The sequence below is a fragment of the Hippopotamus amphibius genome, chromosome 4 (genome assembly GCF_030028045.1).
Source record: "Hippopotamus amphibius kiboko isolate mHipAmp2 chromosome 4, mHipAmp2.hap2, whole genome shotgun sequence".
Taxonomy (NCBI): domain Eukaryota; kingdom Metazoa; phylum Chordata; class Mammalia; order Artiodactyla; family Hippopotamidae; genus Hippopotamus; species Hippopotamus amphibius.
This window is the reverse complement of record NC_080189.1, coordinates 19,557,962-19,571,375: the sequence shown is the minus strand read 5'-3', so window position 1 is coordinate 19,571,375 and position 13,414 is coordinate 19,557,962. Positions and strand designations below refer to the sequence as shown.

At 36.1% G+C, this 13,414-nt stretch overlaps 1 protein-coding gene across 2 annotated transcripts in view; it reads left to right on the top strand.

Annotated features, from left to right (window-relative positions):
* The window catches only part of LRGUK (leucine rich repeats and guanylate kinase domain containing), a 101,184-nt gene extending 99,734 nt beyond the window's left edge, over nt 1-1,450 (top strand). For both annotated transcript variants that reach the window (XM_057733039.1, XM_057733038.1), the window contains exon 20: nt 1,221-1,450. In XM_057733039.1, coding sequence (XP_057589022.1) covers nt 1,221-1,351 — 131 coding nt within the window. In that variant the 3' untranslated portion in view covers nt 1,352-1,450. The remainder of the gene's footprint in view (nt 1-1,220) is intronic.
* The last annotated feature ends 11,964 nt before the right edge of the window (nt 1,451-13,414 follow it).

Sequence of the window (13,414 nt, the reverse complement as noted above, 5' to 3'; positions counted from 1 at the left end):
AAACAAGGAGCCTTTTCTTTTTTCTTTTTCTTTTTCTTTTTTTGGCCGCGCCACACGTGGGATCTTAGTTCCCCAATCCGGGATGGAACCCGCACCCCCTGCAGTGCAAGTGGGGAGTTCCAATCACTGGACCACCAGGGAAGTCCCTTTTTTCTTTTTTTTGTCCTCTGTTAACACGATATCATCTTCTCAAGGAATATGCCGTTCTTGCTCCACATATCCCTTAGAAAGGTCCATTTTGCCTTTAATGTTTTGGATTGCATTGGTTTGTCTAATAAGCTGGGTCTTCCCGATCTCATCTTACAGGTCGCTCCATTTTGCTCACTTCCTGTAGAATCCTCTGTCTCACTCTCAATCCCTCCTACACTGCCTTCTCCCCACTGAGAACCCGGCTTCGACTCTGACAACTCTGCTTCTACCTACAGTCTCTATCTTCCAAACTCCTCTTGCTTCCCCGGTCCCCAAAGAAACCTAGCTCTGTGGTTCATCCTTGGTGTCTTTATCCTTGGTGAACAATCCAATCTTAAAGGGCGTTACATGAGGTTTTTCCAGGAAGGACTTCAGGGTGTGTAGGCGTGCTCAGTCTGCTCACATATAATTGGAAAGGAATATGGTGCAGGGCATTATTACAGAGGATGTGAACAGGGTAAAAGAGTAGCATAGGAATTGTTTGCTGTAGCATCCTTCTGTCATTGGGTAAGTCTACATAGCCCAAGGTTTGTCCAACCACACACATGATATATTCTCAGTCTCATCCCTTATTTTTCTTATTTGGGTGTCATTTATTTCTTTTTTTATATAAATTATTTACTTATTCATTGGTTGCATTGTGTCTTCGTTGCTACACATGGGCTTTCTCTAGTTGCAGTGAGTGGGGGCTACTCTTCATTGTAGCGTGCAGGCTTCTCATTGCAGTGGCTTCTCTTATTGCAGGGCTTCAGTAGTTGTGGTGGCTCAGTAGTTGTGGCACACGAGTTTAGTTGCTCCACGGCAGGTGGGATCTTCCCAGACCAGGGTTCAAATCCATGTCCCCTGCATTGGCAGGTGGGTCCTTAACCACTGTACCACCAGGGAAGTCCCTCATTTATTTCTTATAGTTTGTTATGAATGAATTCTAAAAATTATCCTGGTTCTTACATCATGCAGTGCTTATTTTCTTCGTTTAGTGTACCAAGGGGTTAACTATACATACTGTGTCTTTTTTTCTTAATGTTTTACAGCACTACATAAACAGGCATTTCCATGTGAAAAAGGGGCTCTGCAACACAGAAGACACACGATCTCAGGCATCAGCTGCCCAGGTTCCAACACGAAACCCACTCTCCCTCCAATCCCTCAGGGCCGCAAGTAGACTAGTACTTGACGTTTAATCTTATTGTGGAAAACTCGCTCTGATCATGTCCAGTCCCTTTGTCTTACCTCTCCATGGATCCTGGCTATTTCTCACTCAACCAACTACCTACAAAAGAATATTCTATATGCCTTAATTCTCTCCATCAATTTCTTTTGTGATTCTCTGAGTAGTGTCTATCTTTTTAAAAATGTAAGTTATTCTTAGCGTTTTTCCCATAGCTATGAATGAATTTTCCAGCTGCTTCCTGCAACGAAATATCAGATGGCAAAATCTCCCAAGATCTCTGCCTTGCTACATACATAGTGATTTGGGGGTAAAGCCAGTGGAGATTGTACTCTTAAAATTTCAGTGTGTCCATTTATAGCATTAGTGTATACTTTACAGGATTGAAATATTTTATTCTTTTCATTATGAAAAAATTATAGAGTTTCATTTAACTTCTGACCAACATGATACCTCAACTTGCTTTAGCAATATGAAGGAATAAAGATTATCAGGTATTTCTTTTATTTCACCCTTTTTTTGGACTCTGATTATGATAGGTTTATAAGCAATTTTCATCATCTTTGTGGTTTAAATTCCTGCTATCTGCAGAAAAAAAGGTGAGTAGTTATAGATGAGGCTGGTATTCAACTGATATGTGCGAGTAAGACTATCCTGGTTGTTAAAACACTGAAATGCATCCCTTTGGATTGGTAAATGTTCTCTCCTCTGTGCATGATGATTCATGGGAACAAGATCCTTCACACAGTACTGTACTAATTGTTAAATATTTTAAATATCAAGATCCTCTAATGCTTTCCTTTTTAAAAAATATCAAGACCTCCTTGGATAACCCCCTTTCCCGTAACTCAAATTTGGATGTAACAGGATTTGTTCCACCTCTCTTCCACCTAGCCCTATTCTCAACAGGAGCTGGTTAAAGTTCTTTTCTTGGGGCGGGTGGGAGAGGATGGGAGGGGGAACGTGGAGGAGAGTACAAGGCTGAGCTGGAGAAGGGAGGCAATGCTCTTTGGAGAAGTAGGGGTGCAGAGAGTAGGTCGCTGTGCCCCAAGAATCTTAAAGAATAAGATTCACCAGCATCATCTAATATTTTTAAAAGTTATTTTGAAATATTTTAGACACACTGGAAGATATAAAAATAATAGTTTCAATTTCAGACAACATGGAAGAGAGAGATGCCTTTTTAAAAATTTCTCCTACTAAGCACAACTAAACTCATAGAAACTATATATAAAACAAACATAAGATTAAGAGGTAGAAGGAAGAGGGCAGACCACCTGAGGACCTTGGGACCTGAGTAATGACATAGTGGTAATTTCCCTGGGTTTCCTTTTGCTTTAGATATCCTAAACTGGGTGCTGGAGAAGCTACAACCCCAAAACACTAATAATACAGACAACAAAATTTCCAACAAAGATCCTGCTCTCTCTAGCTAAAAGACTAGGAAAGGAGCAGACTAGCAACACAGAAACCTTTTAGACAAGGGCTGCTTCACTCCAGCTAAACACTGTGAATAAAATTGTGGCCCCATCCTTATTCTCACCCTTGTCAGCAAAGGCTTCTACCCCTTTTCTAGGTTAACAATGTTCCCCTTCTCCTCCCTGCTGTGCTAGTATCGGAAAAATTTTTGTGGAGAGCCAGGACATTTACCACCATGCAGTGTTAATAAGAACCCCCTCTCAGAGTATCATTAAAGGCCACTAGGCCACCTAGACTGCCATTCCTCACCTTGTAGTAATGAGGCACCTTTTCCCCTTCCCATCAAGTGGTGTCAGAGAAGGTCTTGTGGAGGTCCAGCACCTTCATCACTGACCCATTTCCTTGCAGTGTCAATGTGAGGACCTAAACGTCCACCCCCATCCAACATTAATATAGCATCATTCCCACTTTTCCCCCACTAAGGGTCAAGAGAGGCCAAGTGGAGAACTTAAACTTCCACCTCTACCTGGCAGTGATGACTCAGTGCTCTCTCCCCAGCTGGCATGGTGTCAAAGAGGGTCAACTAAGACAGAAGATTTAAATAAGAACCAGAGTCTCACAACATACTATCCAAAATGTCCAGAATAGAATAATAAAAAAAATACTCATCAAGAATCAGGAAAACCTTAACTTAAATGATAAAAGTCAATCAACATATGCCAACACTGAGATGAAACAGATCTTGGAATTATCTGACAAGGATTTTAAAGCAGCTATGATAAAAATATTTCAACAAGCAATTATGCGCATGACTGAAGCAATTGAACAAGAGAGACAATCTTAGCAAAGAAATAGAAAATCTTGCAAAGAAAGAGAAGATATAAAGAAGAACCAAATGGGGGCTTCCTTGATGGCACAGTGGTTGAGAATTCACCTGCCAATGCAGGAGACACGGGTTCAATCCCTGGCCCAGGAGGATCCCACATGCTGTGGAGCAACTAAGCCCGTGCACCACAACTACTGAGCCTGTGCTCTAGGGCCCATGAGCCATAACTACTGAGCCCACATGCTGCAACTATTGAAGTCCACCCACCTAGAGCCTGTGCTCTGCAACAAGAGAAGCCACTGCAATGAGAAGCCTGCACAGCACAATGAAGAGAAGCCCTTGCTTATCGCAACTAGAGAAAAGTCTGTGCACAGCAACGAAGACCCAATGCAGCCAATAAAATAAATAAAATTTAATTAAAAAAAAGAAAAACCAAATGGAACTTTTAGAATTGAAAATGCAATAACTGAAAGAAGTAAAAATCGAGTTTTGAAAGTGTTCAAATGACATATAAGAAGTCAGGAAATAGAAAACAAAGAATCAAAAAACTAAACAAAATACCAAAAGCAGCCTTAAGCCCTATTATGCCAACAATTACATTAGAGTAAATGGTCTAAATACACCAATTAAAAGGCAGAGGTTAGCAGAATGGATTAAAAAAACATGACTGAGTTATATTGTGTCTACAAGAAATTCACTTGAAACTTAACATAGACGGGTTGAAAATAAAAGAATGAAAAAGAGTTTACATATATCATGCAACCATTATCAAAAGAAAGGAAGAGTGTCAATATTTGTAGCAGGTAAAGTAGGCTTCAGAGAAAAAAAAAGTTACCAGAGACATAGAGATATATTACATAAGGATAAAAGAGTCAGTCCACCAAGAAGACATAACATAATTCACTATGCATACACTAAAGAACAGAGCTACAGAATATGTGAGACAAAAACTGACAGAACTGAAAGGAGAGATTGATAGAACAATTAGACAAAATCACCAAGAGTATATAATAATTCAACAACATCCTCAACGAATAGGATTTAACTGACATTTACAGAACATTCCATTCCAATGACAGCCCAATAAACATTCTTCTCAAGAGTGTTTCGTGAATGTTCTCATGGAACATTTACCAAGATAGACCATATCCTGGACTCTGAAAAAAACGTGACAAATTTAAAAGAATTCGAGTCATACAAAGTATATTCTCTGACCACAATGGAGTCAAACTAGAAATTAATAACGGATAATAGAAAAGTCTTCAAACATCTGGAAATGAAACAACACAGTCTTAAATAATCTATGAACCTAGGAGAAAGTCTCAAGGGAATTAAAAAAATACATGGAACTGAAAGAAAAATGAAAATATACCATATCAAAATTTATAGGATGCAGCCAAAACAATGCTGAAAGGAAAAGTTACAGCATTACCTTAGAGAAGAGGAGGATTCTTAAATCAATAAGCTCCTACCTCAAGAACAATAAAAATAAACCCAAGATAAGCAGAAAGAAACAATAAAGAGCAAAAATCATTGAAAATGGAAACATAAAAATAGTAGAGAAAAAGCAATAAAACAAAAAGCTGGTTCTTAGAAAAGATCAGTAAAATTGACAACCTCTCTATGTGGTTAAACTGACAGAAAAGAGAGAAAGACACAGATTGCCAATATTAGTAGTGAAATGGGATGAAACTTCAGATTCTGCAGACATGAAAAGGATAATAAGGAAATAGTACAAACAATTCTACATGCATAAATTTGATAACTTGGAATGGACCAATTCCTCAAAAACAAACTACCGCAACTCACACAATATTAGGTCATTTGAATAACCCCATAAATATTGATATATTACAGGAATTGAATAAATTGAATTAAAGAATTGATAATTGAATTATGAAAAAGAAATCTCCAGGCCCAGATGCTTTCACTGGAGAATTTTACCAAATGTTTACAAAAGAATTCATACCAATTCTACATAATCTCTTTCAGAAAATGAAAAAGGAAGGAACAAATCCCAACTTATTTTCTGAGGCAAATATTACCCTGATGCCAAAGTCAGACGGATGGTACAAAAAAGAAAACTACAAACCAATATCACTCATGAATAGGTGCAAAAATCCTTAATATTTTTTTTAGCAAATAAAATTCAGAACTGCATAAATAGAATTATACACCACGACCAAGTAGAGTTTAACCCAGGGATGCAAGGCTGATTCAATAGTTGAAATCGACCAATGTAATCTACCATAATAACAGGCTACACAAGAAAAATTTACATGATCAGATCAATTAATGCAGAAAAAACAGTTAACAAAGATTAACACCCATTCATGATAAAAATCTAGGAATAGAGGAGACCTTCTTCTATTTGATAAAGATTTGGTACGTCTCTATCCCTAAACAATACACACTTTTGTTCACCCTGACTTTAAACTTTATTTTATACTGTATATATTCATCAATTAACTTTCTCTCAACCTTATGTTTATGGGTTTAATCCATGAATATTGTGTTGCTTTGGTTTTAAGTTTTCTCACTGCCATATAATATTCCATTGTAAGAATGTACCACAATGTACTCACTTTCCTATTGATGAATGGTAAATTTGTTTTCACTTTTTTTTTTTCTTACTATAAAGGTGCACCTGAAACAATTCTTCTCTAGGAGTGGAATTGCAGTGTTATAGGTATACAAATCTTTAACTCTACCAGATATGGCTACGCTGGTTACTCTAATACGCCCCCCTCACAACTATGTAAGAGAGTTTTTATTTTTCCACATCTTCAATAACAATTAGAATTGACAGTCTTTTCGCTGCTAATCCAATAGATGTTAATGTAAATTCATTGTGGTGCTTTGGCTTTCTCCAAAGTTGAACATTTTTTATAAGTTTAGTGGCCATTTATGGCTCATTTTCTGTGAATTGCCTGCTTATATGTTTTGTCTAGTTTTAAGCTGGATTATCTTTTTCTTATCAATATGCAGGATTTACTTATATATTCTGGTTATTAATTCTTTAGTTACATGAATTACATGTCTTTTCAAAGGCTGTCTTATCTTTTTGCCTTTTAACAATGTTATATTTTAGTGAATAAAAGTTTTTAACATGGCCAGAATTTTCAACCTTTTTCTTGATAGCTTGTGCTTTTTTATATCTTATATGGTCCTTCCCTGTGCCATAGTCATAACTAGAGTCTCTTAGACATTATTTAGAGTGCTTTTTTCAAAAAAGTTTGGCCTTTGCTATTTAGGTCTCTACTCTACCTGCAGTGGATTTTTGTGTATGGTGTGAGGTAGGACTTAATTTTTTTCCAGTTGTTCCACCTCTTTTTCTCTCTACTCTGTAAGACCATGTCTCTAATATTATTTTTATAAATGTTCGGGTATGTTTCTGGGTTCTCTGTGTTACTGTTTTATTTACTGCACATTTATAATAAGACTGACAACCTGGCAGGACAAGTTGTGCACTTTGGTTTTCTTCAAAATTATCTTGATTATTCTTCACATTTTGCTTTTCCAAGTAATTTTAGAATTTATTAAACTTGCAAATACCTTATTTGAAGTTAATTAGAATTACATTTAATTCATAAATTTGGGGAAACTTGTTTTCTTTATGGTATTGAATCTCCCTTTCTATAAACGTGTTCCCTTTGGTAGGTTTTCTTTAATTCCTTTAATAAAGTTGTATACTTTTCTCCATAAAGGATATACGTATGTTTAGTGAGGTTTATTCCTAGGTACCTTTTATTTTGGTTAAGTGGCATAGTCTTTAAGATTATATTTTCTGTGACTGGTGTATGGAATGCAATTCATTTCTATAATTATCATGTGTATTATTTATTCTAACAATATATTTGCAGATTATTTCAGAATTTCCATGCAGATGTCATAAAAAATGACAATTTTCCCCTTTCTTTACATTCCTATTATTATTCTCTTTTTAAAATCTCATTTCATTATTTTTTCTTTTAAAAATTTCCCTTGAGAGAACCTCAAATACAATGTTGAGTAGAAACAATGATAGTGGACATCCTTGTCTCACTTCTGATTTTAAAAAGACTATTTCTAATGTTTCACTATTAAGTGTGAAATTTGTTGTAGATTTTTGGCAGATAATCTTCTTTGGAAAAAGGATTTTCACTTAATTCATGGCTTACTGTGAGTTTTACCATGAATGAGTATTGAAAAGAACGTGTTTTCTTTGTAGGGTACAAAAATTTGAGGTATGTATTAATTCAATCACATTAAGTGTATTTTTCAAAGGATTATTTTCTTAGTTTTTTTTTTTTCTGCTTACTCATACTGAAACATTAAAAAAAAACACCCTCTTACTATGATTGGGTTTCCCTTCCCTCTCCTCCCCTTTCCTCCTTCATTCTTTCCTTTCTTCTTTCTCCTTCCTCCTTCCCTCCCTCCCTCCCTTCCTGGATTACCTGCTGACTGTAGGAAAGTTAGTGGTACACAAAAGACATGCTTACAGAAGCATCAAAAGTAAACAAATAAAAAAGCAAGCAGGGTAGTGATTTTATAATCAGACACACAAAAAAGATAAGATCATTAAATGATACATAAAACATCCTTTTACATTAAAACAGGTGCATCCTATTACTAAGGTATATCAGTCATAAAGGCTTAGGAATTGAGTCATATAACATCAAAGTATATAAAGCAAAAAAAATGTAAAAAATGTAAATTGCCTTCTATCCAAATCAAAGTGTTCTCATCCATAAACCTAGGATTATAACAGGATTGCCTGTTAGAATTTTTTTGATGATTGAGCTAGATGATGCATGTGTAGTGAATACAAATACCTCAGGCCACAAACTTAATTTTAAGTTCAAATCCAAAGTGAAGGGAACTTAATCTTGTTCTCTGTCAAGTCAGGACAATCTCAATCAATTCTATTGCCTCTCTCTTGCTTTTCACCTGGGATTTCATCCAACTTCTAGGGGTTTATGGAGTTTTAAGGCATCAGCAGGAGGCATATGGTTTCTGCATTAACGAGAAAGTCTGGGTGTTGCCTACTCTCCAGGGACCATGCCTGTAGCTGCTGACACATCCCTATTATTTTGACCACTACAGGTATGTCAACTTTTTTGTTTATTTATTTATTTATATTTATTTTATTGGCTGTGTTGGGTCTTTTTTGCTGTGCGCAGACTTTCTTTAGTTGCAGTGAGTGGGAGCTACTCTTCATTGTGGTGCGTGGGCTCCTCATGGCCATGGCTTCTCTTGTTGCGGAGCTTGGGCTCTAGGCACATGGGCTTCAGTAGTTGCAGCACATGGGCTCAATAGTTGTGGCTCACGGGCTCTAAAGTGCAGGCTCAATAGTTGTGGCGCATGGGCTTAGTTGCTCTGCAGCATGTGAGATCTTCCCAGGGCAGGGCTCGAACCCATGTCCCCTGCGTTGACAGGCAGATTCTCAACCACTGCACCACCTAGGAAGCCCCTGTCAACTTTTTTTTTAATGTAATTTTGATACTCTTTGTGAAAGCACATAATAAACCAACTGCTCTGCTGGGCCAGTCTGGGGCAAGGGGTCTGTCTTAGGCCCTCTCTGCCTGGAAGCCCTTGCAGTTTTCTTTCTTTGCGGAGTTCCCAGAACATGAATATATTGGAAACTCAGTCAGCTGGCTGCCTGGCAGAGCTCCATATGGGAAGCCAAGCAATGGGCCTCTGCTCTTCAAGTCCTGCATTCAAATAGGATTTCTATTGTATCTGAGACCTTGGAGTTGTCCCTGGAGTAATGGTTCTCAACTTGATTGACAAATTATTCTTTTCACAAGTTTAAAAAACACCAGTGTCCATTCCACCATTGGCTCCATCCCAAGCCAATTAAATATGGATCTGTGGGGACAGGGGATAAGGCATTCTATTTTTTAAAAATTCCATTGGATAGCCAGGCGGGGCTTTTCTAGAATGATTTTATCAAATGTTTTTATTTTTTGTCTTCAGCAGATCACTGACCATCTCACCACACTCTTGTTAGCATAAACTATATTATAATTTTTTTTACTGTTTATGTTTTTAAAATTTTATTTTATTGAAGTATAGTTGATTTACAACGTTCCAGGTATACAGCAAAGTGATTCAGTTATACATATTAAAAATATGTGTATTCTCTCTCAGGTTCTTTTCTGTTGTAGGTTATTACAAGATATTGAATATAGTTCCCTGTGCTATAGAGTAGGTCCTTGTTTTTTATTTTATATATAGTAGCATGTATCTGTTAATCCCAAATTCCAAATTTGCCCCTCCCCCCACTTTCCCCTTTGGTAACCATAGGTTTGTTTTCTATGTCTGAGTCTATTTCTGTTTTGTAAATAAGTTCATTTGTATCATTTTTTTTAGATTCCACACATAAATGATATCATATGATATTTGTCTTTCTCTGTCTGACTTCACTTAGTATAATAATCTCTAGATCCATCCATGTAGCTGCAAATGGCAGTATTTCATTCTTTTTTTATGGCTGAGTCATATTGCATTGTATGTGTGTACCACGTCCTCTTTATCCATTCGTCCATCAGTGGGCATTTAGGTTGTTTCCATGTATGTCTTGGCTATTGTAAATAGTGCTTCTTTGAATATTGGGGTACATGTATCTTTTCAAATTAGAGTTTTCTCCTTATATATGCCCACCAGTGGGATTTCTGGATCATATGATAACTCTATTTTTAGTTTTTTAAGGAACCTCCATACTATTCTCCATAGTGGCTGCAGCAATTTATATTCCCACATAATTGTTTATCATTACTAATTTGATAGTTGAAAAATGTTATTTTATTGATTAGGTTTAATATTTTTCATATGCTTATTTTTTATTAGTATTTCTGTCCTAGTGAATTGTTCGTTCATATCTTTGTTGCATTTTTATCTTGGGATATCAATGTTTTACATTTTTGTGAGAGCTTTGTCTATTAAATATTAACTATGTGGTCCCCATTTGTTTTAAATATCCATCCCAATTTGTCATTGGTCTGTATTTATTTTTTATTATTTTTAAAAAAATTATTTATTTATTGGCTGCATTGAGTCTTCATTGCTGCTCGAGGGCTTTCTCTAGTTGTGGCGAGCAGGGAATACTCTTCAATGCAGTGCTCAGGCTTCTCAGTGCAGTGGCTTCTCTTGTTGCAGAGCATGGGCTTCAGTAGTTGCAGCACGCAGGCTTAGTAGTTGTGGCTCACTGGGCTTAGCTGCTCTGCGGCATGTGGGACCTTCCCAGAGCAGGGCTTGAAACTGTGTCCCCTGCATTGGCAGGTGGATTCTTAACCACTGTGCCACCAGGGAAGTCCTGTATTTATTTTAAGTAGAGAAGTCTTTAACTCTGTGTTTTCTTATAAAGCATTTGCTTTTGTATAATCTATTCTCTAAAAGCAGTGCTTAATAGAACTTTTTAAAAAAATTTTGAGTGATGGTGGAAATATGTAAAAATGTCTACATTGTCCAGTATGGCAGCTACTAGCTCTGTGAGGCTGTTGAGCAGTTAAAATGTGGCTAGTGTACAATGAGGTATCATCTCACACAGGTCAGAATGGCCATCATCAAAAAATCTAGAAACAATAAATGTTGGAGAGGGTGTGGAGAAAAGGGAACTCTCCTGCACTGTTGGTGGGACTGTAAGTTGGTATAGCCACAATGGAAAACAGTTTGGAGATTCCTTAAAAAACTAAAAATAGAACTACCATATGATCCAGTAATCCCACTACTGGGCATATACCCAGAGAAAACCATGATCCAAAAAGAAACATGTACCATAATGTTCACTGCAGCACTATTTACAATAGCCAGGACATGGAAGCAACCTAAATGCCCATCAACAGATGAATGGATAAAGAAGATGTGGCACATATATAGAATGGAATATTACTCAGCCATAAAAAGCAATGAAATGGAGCTATATGTAATGAGGTGGATAGACCTAGAGTCTGTCATACAGAGTGAAGTAAGCCAGAAAGAGAAAAACAAATACTGTATGCTAACTCATATATACGGAATCTAAAAAAAAAAAAAAAAAAAAAAAAAAATGGTACTGATGAACCCAGTGACAGGGCAAGAATAAGGATGCAGATGCAAAGAATGGACTGGAGGACACAGGGTTGGGGGGTGGGGAGCAAAGGGGAACCTGGGATGAAGTGAGAGAGTAGCATAGACATATTTACACTACCAACTGTAAAATAGATAGCTAGTGGGAAGTTGCTGTATAACAAAGGGAGATCAACTCAATGATGGGTGATGCCTTAGAGGACCAGGACAGGGAGGGTAGGGGGGAGTTGCGGGAGGGAGGGCATATGGGGATATATGTATAAATACAGCTGATTCTCTTTGGTGTACCTCAAAAGCTGGTACAAGAATGTAAAGCAATTATATTCCAATAAAGAGCTTTAAAAAATGTAGCTAGTGTGACTGGGGAACTGAATTTTTAATTTTACTTACTTTTAATTAATTTAGGTGTAATTAGCTATATGTTACTAGTGGCTACTACATTAAACAGTACAATTCTAAAGGGTTTATCATTGTAGTCTTAGGATTTCTTTTTTTTTGCCTGACAGTTATTTTGAGAGTTCTTTTTTCTTATAAGTTCTAGTTTTGGTGGATTATAATGAAAAAATGAAAATATGGCTTTTGTAATTTATATTTTATAAGCTTTGTTCATGTTCTTTATGCCTTGGCATGTGCTGAATTTTAAAAAACCATCAATAGGATTGAAAAGAAAGTCTATGGTATAAAATTTTGCTACATCTACTAATTCAACTTTTCTAATTACATTATTCAAACTACCTAAATATATCCTCTTATTTTTTATCAACTTGCTCTATCATAAATATTGGCATTATAGTATCTCACTGTAGTTATGTTTCTGTCTCTTTCTTCTTATACATCAAGTAGTTTTTGCTATATAAACATTTTTCCTTTATTTTGTTTGCTTTTTTATAGTTTTTTAGTTTTCTTGCTATTCAGATTTTGATGTTAATCAGCTCATAAATGCTCAGGACTATTATTTCATAATTATGGATTTCACCTTGTTTCAATTTGAAGGGGTCCTAAAAACGTCCTTTTTGTTTCACTGAATCCTTCTTGCTTTGAACTTTCCTTTGATAATATCAGTACCATCTCTGCTTATATCTATTTGTCTGATTTGTCTATCCTCTTAATTTTATTCTTTCTATGTGTTCTGATTTTGGTCTCACTGTTGTATGAAACATGCAGTTGGATGTTCTTCTTTAACTCAGTCCGAGTTTCTGCCTTTTACTTCAGTTGTGGAGCAAAATTATTTTTATTTCTTTTTTATACTGATGAGTTCAGTCCTTTTACTATCATTTCATCTTATATTTTGACAGTTTGAAGCTTTTTTGACCATTTTACTTAGTGGTTTGTGTCTTTTGCTATATATTTTGTTCTTTTCATTTATAGTAATTTGGAAGGTATATTTTCACCTATTCTGATGTATATCATGGAATTTAAAATGTTTGTAGTTTTCCCTGCCTTTCCCATTCCCACAATTATAAATTTAATTAGGAATTTTAGACTCAGTTTATAGAACCTCACCCCTCTTTCTATTTTCCCCAAATACCTAAATTTTTAAGAGTTGTTTTGGCTTTATATTCAATACTTATTTTATTTCTCTCTGAATTTTTCAGTAATGTTAGTGTTTACTACCAATTCTTTTATATGATTACTTTCTTATTGTCAAACTCTTAATCTAAAAGTGTGAAGGGAGAGTGAGGGAAAGGAATCATTTCAGAAGATAGTTCTACAGTAATGGAGGAAACTGACTTCTGTATTCTAGTAGGAAAAACAAGAGGTGA